General features: G+C 42.8%; 1 protein-coding gene across 1 annotated transcript in view; it reads right to left on the reverse strand.

The window, feature by feature from the left end:
- Positions 1 to 11,387, reverse strand: part of sacm1la (SAC1 like phosphatidylinositide phosphatase a) — a 51,396-nt gene that overhangs the window by 34,192 nt on the left and 5,817 nt on the right. The window contains exons 2-3 of the mRNA XM_060904660.1: positions 4,460 to 4,557; positions 3,599 to 3,673 (exon numbers count right to left, since the gene is read on the reverse strand). Coding sequence (XP_060760643.1) covers positions 3,599 to 3,673; positions 4,460 to 4,557 — 173 coding nt within the window. The remainder of the gene's footprint in view (positions 1 to 3,598; positions 3,674 to 4,459; positions 4,558 to 11,387) is intronic.

Here is an 11,387-nt window from a genome sequence, read left to right on the forward strand (position 1 = left end):
AATCACTTGAAAATGCTTCTTTGTCCACTTCGTAGGGGTCAATTCCCCCAATCAAGGACAGTTTGGCTGCATACCGTTGTCGTGAGATGTCGTCCAATGTATCCATATACTTCCGTTTGCTTGATTTTGCCGACATTGATCTTTATTTTTAGAAAACTGACTATATAACTTAATAAATTCATCCGAGATAACGTAGCGGGTAGTGGCGATGGTCCATTTTGTTTGCCCTGCAAAATGGCGGCTGGGGGGCGTTCCCCGGAATGCCGTGACGTCAGTGAAAACTATCTATTACAGTGACCCCATTGTAGCTAATCTGCATGTCTGAACTGTCGCACCCAGAGGAAACCCACACAGACATGAGGAGAACACGTAAACTCGCACAGAAAGGCCCCTGTGAGATTCAAACCCAGAACCTTCTTGCTGTGAGGCGACAGTGCGAACCACTACGCCACCATGCCGTCCAATTGGCTACGGCACTGTAGGGCCAACACCTTTCTCAAACAAGTTTACACCATTATCTCTTTTCTAAATCAGCTGTTAGGGGATCAGAGGCCTGTGTGTGGGGGCATGGAATTATAGTTTGCTGGGGACCAAATGTCCCCATAAGGATAGAAATATCTGACAGTTCTGGACATATGGTTGGTCCCAACAAGGAAACCTTCTTTTCACAATTTAAAAATAAAAAAGACAGCAAGACAAGCATGTGTGTATACATGTGGTAAGATAGTATGACTCACTAATGTGGTTACATCAAGATATGAGAAAAAAAAAAAAAAAAGTGTGTCAATTAGTGTGACCCAAAAAAAAGTCATTGATTGGATTTAGTTAGGCAAAAACTTAAGAGCCTTTGACTGGGATTAACGTTTCAGCTGCAACAATTCTCTTAAAGTGCCATTCCACCATTGGATGTATTCTTTGGCATAAAATACAATATATTTTATGACAACATGACTAGACAGAGAAATCTTTTAGCTTCAAAATGATATATCAAACCTAATTTTTTGACAACGACAAGTATATTAATTTTGCGACCAAAGTCACCTACCCTTTTAATTTCCGCGCGGTAGTGAAATGTGATGTCATCGGCAGGTTCCCCTTCTTGTGTACCACGTGTTGGTCTATTTTTAGACCAGGAAACCCCCAAAGTGAGGGAGTCATTTCTCCTCGTATATGGGGGCCAAAAAAATTGCGAAAAATTGAGTTAATCTTTCAGTTAGCTAGATTTATTGGTATTAGCTAGATTTATTGGTATTATTTTTATCGCGTTCTATCCGCCATTGCTGATAATATGTGCCACGTCACGTGGTACACAAGAAGGGGAACCTGCCGATGACATCACGCGCGGAAATTAAAAGGGTAGGTGACTTTGGTCGCAAAATTAATATACTTGTCGTCAAAAAATTATGTTTGATATATCATTTTGAAGCTAAATGATTTCTCTATCTAGTGATACCGTTTATATATGTTGTCAAAATATATTGTATTTTATGCCAAAGAATACATCCAATGGTGGAATGGCACTTTAACCCTGACTGATGCAGGGAGTAGCTTCTCATTTCTTAAACAAGTGTTGCCAGGCCAAACAAACCTCGCCCAACAGCACTTATTTTATACATACATGTTGATAATGGTAATATTTCTCAATCATCAGCTGTCAGGTTATAGTTCTATGAAAATCCATGACCTTGAGTTTGACATTTCAAAGCCATTCAAGGTCAGAGGTCATGGTGGCAACTGAAAGCCCATATGGGACTACTTATACTTTTGCGGCCAGGTTTCCATCAAATCCTGCGCTCGGATTGGCTGGCGAGCGGGTCTGTATCCTACCTTACGGACCCCGGCTACGGACCTCTGACGACTCGCTCATTCACAACAACAAACATAGTAGCATTTTTTGGTCAACATTTATCTTTTTTTGATAAGATTTATTTATAAGTTTATCCAAAATCTTATAAATTTTTGCCAGCATTTCTCAGGAGAACAGCATTAATTTTACAGCATGGATAGAGATAACGCCAGTGTTCACAGCGAAAGCGAGTTTTACTACCCTGAGGAAGAAGAAATAAAAGAAAACATTTCAGGAGAAAGCTAAAAACCTCTAATTGTTGCTAATGCCAAGCAAAAACATGGCTGAATCCTGAATGACTCAATTTTGTATAAATAGGGGACTACATAGGCGGCAAAATGTAGTTTTTTTTCCTGCCATGGAAGTGCACTTGTATACCGAGGAGGAAGCAATTTGCATTACAGCCGTGAATGAGGATTCAAAATGGCGGCTCAGCTCGGTTTTCCCTTTCGGGCGCTCTCGTTTTCTGTTAGAATTTGGTAAAGAAAAAAATTAATATATTATTTACCAGCTTAAGGTCTGTCTGTATAGTGAAATACTGTGACCTCGGCCCAGAGGGCCTCGCTCAGTACTTTCAAGACCTCGGTCACGGTATTTCACGATACGGACCTCCCAGCTGGTAAATAATATATATGTCTACCATCAACCATTCTCAGGTTACAGCCCTCTGAAAATCCGTGACCTCGAGTTTGACCTTCCAAGGTCACTCAAGGCCAAAGATCATGGTGCCAAATGAAAGGCCATATGGGAGTTCCTATATGCTCATAAGAGTAAATGTCTATTGGGAACTGTTTTTGAGTTACAATGGAAAATATGTTATTTTGACTGAAAGGTTGACCTTGACCCGATTACCCCCAAAATTTAATCAGGTACTCTACGGACCATTGCCCACCTGCCCTGGAAATTTGAAGTCAGTCAGTGCAACTGTCTAGATGCTAGATTGTTAACTAACAAACAAGACAAAACAGTGCCCGAGGCAAACATGTCAGAAGGCGTATCCTGTGCTCATGCAAAAAGAGGTTAGTGTTTCGGAAGGGTCAAATTACTAGCCTGAATCAAGCAAAGAAAACAACTAAGGAGACTACTGAAACGACTGGAATTGGGTTAAAAACTGTTCAGTGCATTATTAAAACCTGGAAGGATCGTGGTGAACCATCAGCTTCACAGAAGAAATGTGGCTGCAAAAAGATCCTGACTGACTAGGATCAGAGATCACTTATATGCTTTGTGAAGTTGAATCGTTTTAAAACTCAGCAGTAGAACTCACAACCATATTTGATAGTGAGAGTAAGAGCATTTCCACATACACAATGTGACAAGAACTTGTAGGATTGGGACTAAACAGCTGTGTGGCCGTTAGAAAAAAATTTGTTAACGGCACTTGCTTCATTTGGTCAGGTATCGGTTTCGGCTCATCGGACTTACCAAAACGACAAAACAAATTCAAAATTATAAACCTTATATACTTTTTTTTTTTTTTAAAGATATTTTTTGGGCTTTTTTCACCTCTGTTGGACAGGACAGCGCAGAGACAGGAAACGAGCAGGAGAGAGAGAGACGGGGAGAGACCGGGAAACGACCCCGGGTCGGAACCGAACCCGGGTCCCCAGATCCACGGCGCGGCGCCCCATCCACATGAGCCGCGGCGCCCCATCCACCCGAGCCATGACGCCCCCATAAACCTTATACTTGATAGCATGACTCCAATCTAAAATAAAACACGCCAGATCTTTTAGTAAAAGTAGAACCTACCAGCCACAAGGCGAATAGTTCCCATGATGCCGCAGATGGGTCTGGTGACTCCTGATGGTGGGATGTTCATAACACCTTTAAAAAGAGAAACAGGGTGAATATATACAGTATGTCGCAGGTCAGACCCTGCTAGAGCATAAAAGACAATGGATCAGGCCAAGAACAGATTAAACATTCAGAAAGGAATTTAAAAAAAAAACAAAAAAAAAATTAATTCGAGAATGCGCAGTTCCAGGAAAACAATCAACAACAAGCAGATGTCATATGTACCGTTACCACAGGAAAGTCAATTAGTTTCCCAAAAACAGCAGGTCACAAAGTGTTTTATTCTTCTTACATCACAAGAAATTTATCAGTCCCAATGTTTTCTAATTACGCGCTGTACATTTTATCCATTTAAAGTAAACGGTCACTATTTATACTATAAGAGTTGCTCGCTTGCTTTTTTTTTTCTTCCTCCCTGAACTACCAGTCAGAGCTGCTGTTATAGAAAATGAATCAATGCCTCCTAACCAATCAGAATCGAGAATTCATCAGCGCTGTGGTACAAAAGAAAATTATTTTAACATAGTCTTTATATACAGACTATAATTTAACAGTGGGGCTTTTAAAGATGACAGGTTTACATTTCATTGTATTTTTCAAGAACCATTAAAAAAAAAAAAAAAAAAGGGTGGGTGGGTGGGTGCGTCCTAGAAATGCATCACCAAAACCGCACACTTTTTTTCCTCCCCTCCCCCAGACTCGGCTTAAGCGTGTAGTGAGGAATGGTTTCGCCGTACAGTGTATTCTGCGTACACGAACACATGAGCAAGATCCTGTTCTAGTTCTCTCTTCACAGGTCCTGTTCTTCAGTCCTACCTGTGAGCGTCATCTCCATGGACGCCCTGTCGATGACCAGGACGTCATTAGCGCCATCATCACAGGCCTCGATGTAAAACTTCTCAGGGGTCATGTGCCTGTACAAGGAAGGGAAACAGACCAACAGTTATAGTTTGTGTTGCAGTAATGGACCCGGGATCAGTTAGAGGACAAAATAAATCCTGAATCTAATGAACAAAGCATTTGTCAGTCAGTCAGTCACGTTAGATGCTGGTTCTGCTTGCAAAACTGAACTTTCCAGTTCCTTTCCATATCTAGATATCTACATAAATCAAATTTCAGTCCGTGTTCAAAAAGAAACAGCTTGCAGAAATGAACTTCCACTAATTGTATGGTTTTACGAGCCAGGAAATGATGCAACCAAGAGCCCAGCCTTTCCCCCCCCTTCTTTTTGTTTAGTACTGGTGGCTTCTTCGAGCTGATTTTTAGTAAAATGCTGATGGAAAAAAAAAAAACATTATTTTCCGTCCTCACCAAAAATTCAGATATTAGGATAAATTCTGTATCTCAGCCTAAATAAATAAATGAAGCAGTCAAATTTTTTGGAGTACACGTTCTTGGAAAAATCATACTGATTATATTTGCGCCAAAAATCAGTAAATCGATCGGTCTTATTGCTAAGACGTTTTGTACCTCAAGAAACTTGAATTACCTTGTATTGGTCACTAATCCATCCTTATTTAAATTATGGAATAAGTGCTTTGGGACAAGCCTTTTAAACGTGTCATTATTAGTTTTACAAAAGCGAGCTCGCAGACTTTTATTTTAAGAGCATTCGCAAAAGTGTCATTCCATTATTTATGAAAACTAATATTCCTCCATTAAATATCATGTTCTTACCAGTCATTTGTAAATTTGATGCATGATGTAGTTAATAACAAGGCTCCTCCTAATTTACACTAACTTTTTGTTGCGATTTCTGATCTTCATTCTCCCAGCACTCACTCTTCTGCAGTCCGTAAATTGTATATTTGAGAGTCGAGAATTACATTCGACCGAACGCTGTTTCAGGTTTAGGTGTACGGTTCTGAATACTGTCCATAAGGGATTAGTCTAAAAAGGCTTTTAAAAGGGAACTCAACAGGCTCCTTTTTAATGTACTTCAACATGACGGAACCCATGTTGAAATTGTGAAGATTATACAGAGAGTCTCAATAAAAATCTCTCTTAACTAACTGCCTCATTTATCAAATCACGGCTTTTTTGGAACCATTATTCTTGTTATTTCATTGTTGCTAACATTCACCTTTTTGTTACTCGATTAATTTGGTCTCATTCTATTAACGTAGTGGTATTCTTATTTGTATTTCGATAATATATGTATCTAATGGGGCTGTCGCCTCACAGCAAGAAGGTCCTGGGTTCGAGCCCCGTGGCCGGCGAGGGCCTTTCTGTGCGGAGTTTGCATGTTCTCCCCGTGTCCGCGTGGGTTTCCTCCGGGTGCTCCGGTTTCCCCCACAGTCCAAAGACATGCAGGTTAGGATAATTGGTGGCTCTAAACCGACCGTAGGTGTGAATGGTTGTCTATGTGTCAGCCCTGCGACCCTGTAGGACAGGATAAGCGGCTACAGATAATGGATGGATGGATCTAATGTAAATATAAATGACATACAGCTTCCCTTTTTATAGCTACTGCCTCATAGGGGTGAAGCCGCTATAGAGATCTTGCATGTGACGTCACAGCTGATCCAGATTGTAACAGACGCCATCTTGTCGGTTAAACGCCATATTTCCGCCTTCTACTTCTACCTTTTTTTCTGGAAAACCCTACTATATACAATTCTACTACAACGGCTGCAGCTACAAGCTCTCCCTACCTGTGCATGTTTATGTTTTTTGTGTGTATTTTTGCATGTTGTTCGTCTGTACCGGACTTCAATATCCACTACAACCGTATGGACTTACTGGACATTGGTTTCCAGCAGAAAATGACGGTTTGTAGCGATTTCCATCACATGCACAACATTCCGGACGAGATAGCGAGACCAGCGGGGTCTCCGTGGATTGTTATCGGGTCTGGCAGGCGAAGGAGGCGGCGTCAGGAGAGGAAGCAAAAGCGAGGCTGCAGAGCCGGCCTGTTGACTAAGCTCAGAAAACAGCCACTCAAACCTCCACTGCCAAGCCTCTACCTCTCCAACACCAGATCCATGGTAAACAAGACGGACGATTTGGAATTACAGCTGGAATTACCTTATTCTATTCTATAATCGGCTGGTCAGTGCTATACTAGATACTACTGATATATCTAGTATCAGTACTAGTAATACTTAAGTGACTTACCCGTCCAATGAGGATTGTTATTTTCTTGTTTACAAGATGCCACATCTGAGGGTGGCTGACAAATCCTGAATTTCTGTAAAGATAACTGTCCAGAGATTTATAAGCACGCAGTGCTTCACCACTGAACAGCGAGGGAAAGTTAATGAGGTAATTATACACGTCCGGGTATTCCACCTCTGGCAGTTCAATATCCACTGACACGGTCGTGAAAACTCCGTCCGGTAAGCCATAAGGGTCACTAATCTGTAGATCGTTTATTTTAGACATATATCTAGTTGTCTGTTCATTAGAAAAATGAGCCGTGTAGTCCGTCAGTTGAAATTTATCCATTTTGTACACGAGTGCAGCAGTATTCAGCGGTGTTTTTTACCGACAAGATAGCGGCTGTGTACTTTCCGGTCACGTGACTGCAAGATCTCTATAGGCGGAGCCACTGCGCCATCGTGTTGTAAGAACCAGTGTAACAATAGCGCACTGCACATACGCATTACAAATCACCAGAACGGAGAATCGTGATCTCGCGTTATCAAAAGGTACACAAGAATGAGTGTAAGAATAGCGAAACTTCGTAACCAATCACCACTTATCCTGATCAGTTTTGATTACCCGTTCTACTTCTTGATAAACTTCGGAACCAATCAGAACCAGAAACGAAATAAGAGAAACCTCGTTATAACATCGTAGTATCGGACGATAATCAGCAGATTTAAAAAATAAATAAATTAAAAAAAATTTACCTTGTGGTTCGCCAAGGCTACTGATTCGATATCAAGCAAGTGGTGTTTATTTTAAGAAAATGTACCTTTTGATTGTGGGCAAATCCATGTAAATGTCAACCTCACCATGCAAGAATAAAGCAACATGTAATACATCAAAACCACTCCCAGAGATATCACCTAGGCCTGTATTTTACAGATGTGAATAAGTTGAACCAGTTTGTCACAAGAATTGTTCCCTTCGCCTTAATATGTCAGTCTTTCTTTCTTATAATGTAAAACCCAAGCTAAAATCAACTTTGATCATGTACAATTCTATATTATTGCCACAAGCCACAGAAATGTATGCCAAAATCCACAAAACAGCAAAACAATAGCCATCCTAAATATTATTTAAGAACTTTGATAGTTTTAGCTGATATTTAGAGAGTTTTTCAAAGGGTTATGGTGGTTAAATTGCTGATTTTCTAAACGTATGCCATGTCTATTTCAAACGCGTCACATCCATAACGGAATTTCGTCACATCCATAACGCTGACTTTTCCTTCCGAAACTCTGCATGAAATACAAAATATTTTAAACAAAGATTTTTTAATATTCACCTTGGACCCCTCTATCAAACGGATATCTCCATTTTGACATTAGGTTTACAATTTCACAGAGTTTGATAAAAATGTACAGTCACCCAAGAAAAGTGATACTTTTTCTGTCACATCCATAACGCATCTTTTATTGGCATTTTCCGGCATGCCCTAGATGTACTATGGGAATTGTTCTTGTTCTGTCACTTCTCCAGTATGGTACAGCCTTAAAATATGCAACACCTGTTTAAATACTGGGAGACAATAAAACATGCACTGGGTCATTTGTTGCCATTTTGAGTTCAAGTGTCACGTCCATAACGCTGGAATTGCTCTTATCACAGCTTTTGTTTGGTCCTTCTGAAAAGGTCAAATGAAAGGTTCGGGCAGATATTCACGCCAAGAATTCCAGCCATTCAACAAAAACTTGAGAAGTCAGCGAAGACAATGCTGGACTCTTGAGTGATCCGTTCGGTTTGGAATTACAAAAGTCCCATGTGGGAATAAACCAGCTCCTTCGGGGGGTAATTGAGCCCTTTGGAAGGATTACTTTAGAGTCTTTACACTACACTTGTGAAACAAAATGTGCTCATTAGTACTAAAGAATGCTTCCAAGACAGACAATTCATGCACAAGTGCTTTCTTACGATTTTGAAAATAGATCTAGTTGACAGCACTGTATTTTGAACAAAAACACAGGAAACAAAACCGGTAACCAAAATACTACGAGCCCTGATGCTGCTCACAGCTTGGTGATGCTTGCAAGAGATGAGGCGAGTATCACTGATAACATGTACAGTATATATGCTATATTTACTGTATGGATAGCAAATATAGCAGCCCAGCGGAGTAATCTAAATTGTGTGTGTGTGTCTGTGTCTGTGTGTCTGTGTGTCTGATGGGCGGCACAGTGGTGTAGTGGTTAGCGCTGTCGCCTCACAGCAAGAAGGTCCTGGGTTCGAGCCCCGTGGCCGGCGAAGGCCTTTCTGTGTGGAGTTTGCATGTTCTCCCCGTGTCCGCGTGGGTTTCCTCCGGGTGCTCCGGTTTCCCCCACAGTCCAAAGACATGCAGGTTAGGCTAACTGGTGGCTCTAAATTGAGCGTAGGTGTGAATGTGAGTGTGAATGGTTGTCTGTGTGTCAGCCCTGTGATGACCTGGCGACTTGTCCAGGGTGTACCCCGCCTTTCGCCCGTAGTCAGCTGGGATAGGCTCCAGCTTGCCTATAAGCGGCTACAGATAATGGATGGGTATGTGTGTGTGAGTGAATGAATAAATAAATGTTGACTTTCATCAACTGCTCTGACAAAATATCAAGCTTCCTACAGTTTCTGGTGCAGTCGGTGAAGAAAAGCTCCCTCCTGGTAATTCTGCTGAGCAATACTCTTTCTCTGCACTTAAATTTGCTGCCGACCACAAACAGCAGTGTAAGCATGAAACATCAGGCTACAGACATTAAAAAAAAAAAAAACCGTAGGCAATCGTTTCGCACTTATACCATTCCGGGCCTGGAGCCAAGCCAAATGCTTACAACGCAGGTCACAGACAGAGCTACAGTTTCAATATACAGCGCAAACAACAGGTTGGAAAGCAGATCGGGCTGTTAAAGCACAAACTGCCTTTATCTTCAGTAAAACGCACTCAGCTGAACTTGCTGCAACACTGATCTGATTCGTCTTATTTTTTTCAAGTGTTCAAAATCATCTTCTTCTTTGGCGGACACTATGTAAGATCCTGATAAGGATACGATTTGAGGCTTCGGATCAACACCATGTTCCGTATTTAGCCTTTAAACAAAGTAAATGAAAACAAAATCACTAAAAAGACGTCTTATTGTCCACAACTACAATCTTATTTACTCAAGGATATAACCGCTTTATATCACAGGGCTGCTCAATTCTCAAATCTGATCAGGTCAGAAGGTGCAGACCTGGTGTGCACTGATTATCGAGAAATAGTCCGAATCTCTTGACCAATCACCTCAAGCGACTCGGCAAAATGTTGGCCAATCGCTTCGTCACTGTAAGTGAGGAAGAATTACAAATGAAAGAAAAGACTGTTCCTAAAAGCACTAAAGATGCTACGAAGTTTGGTCTAAAACTATTCAAAGGGAAGGTGGGATCGTTTTGAAATCGATAAAATAAAAGTATTTTATGTGACTCGGCGTCGATAAGTGACAAGTCTGTGCTGCGCCTTTATTTGCATGCTGCTTTTGAAGTTTGAAATAAATTGTGTTTTTTAATGTGATTTTTTTAAAAAAAAACAAAATCACCTGTGTATTTATACTAGAACAATTATCCGCCTCAGGGTCGGTGAATATCAGTGAATAATAACCTCAACTTTGTCTTGGTTATTATTCACCGATATCCACTTCACCTTTGGCGAATAATTATTAAATAACAGCAGAACCAACAGTAGTTCTGGCTGGAAAGCAAGTCGCAGATTTATATTAATGCGCTTGTTCGATAACAACTTATTATTTCTATAGTAACTATGTACACGGGGCTTCATATAAATGGATTGATTAACATTCTTGGAAGGAGTCTCCAGCACCAGTCAGAGCTAAAGCTGTAACTTTAAAATCTGACACACTAAGGTTTTTGGAGAAAGTTGAGAGAGACTGACAGAGAAACACAGTCAGGGACCGAGAGAGAGGGGGGACCCCGAGACTGGCAGGGACCAGGAGAGAGAGAACGGGGGGACCCCCGAGACTGGCAGGGACCAGGAGAGAGAGAACGGGGGGACCCCCGAGACTGGCAGGGACCGGGAGAGAGAGAACGGGGGGACCCCCGAGACTCGCAGGGACCGGGAGAGAGAGAAGGGGGGGACCCCGAGACTGGCAGGGACCGGGAGAGAGAGAGACCCCCCCGAGACAGGCAGGGGACAGGGAGGCCCCGAGACAGGCAGGGGACAGGGAGGCCCCGAGACAGGCAGGGGACAGGGAGGCCCCGAGACAGGCAGGGGACAGGGAGGCCCCGAGACAGGCAGGGGACAGGGAGGCCCCGAGACAGGCAGGGGACAGGGAGGCCCCGAGACAGGCAGGGGACAGGGAGGCCCCGAGACAGGCAGGGGACAGGGAGGCCCCGAGACAGGCAGGGGACAGGGAGGCCCCGAGACAGGCAGGGGACAGGGAGGCCCCGAGACAGGCAGGGGACAGGGAGGCCCCGAGACAGGCAGGGGACAGGGAGGCCCCGAGACAGGCAGGGGACAGGGAGGCCCCGAGACAGGCAGGGGACAGGGAGGCCCCGAGACAGGCAGGGGACAGGGAGGCCCCGAGACAGGCAGGGGACAGGGAGGCCCCGAGACAGGCAGGGGACAGGGAGGCCCCGAGAC

Source organism: Neoarius graeffei, chromosome 22, assembly GCF_027579695.1.
Source record: "Neoarius graeffei isolate fNeoGra1 chromosome 22, fNeoGra1.pri, whole genome shotgun sequence".
Lineage (NCBI taxonomy): Eukaryota > Metazoa > Chordata > Actinopteri > Siluriformes > Ariidae > Neoarius > Neoarius graeffei.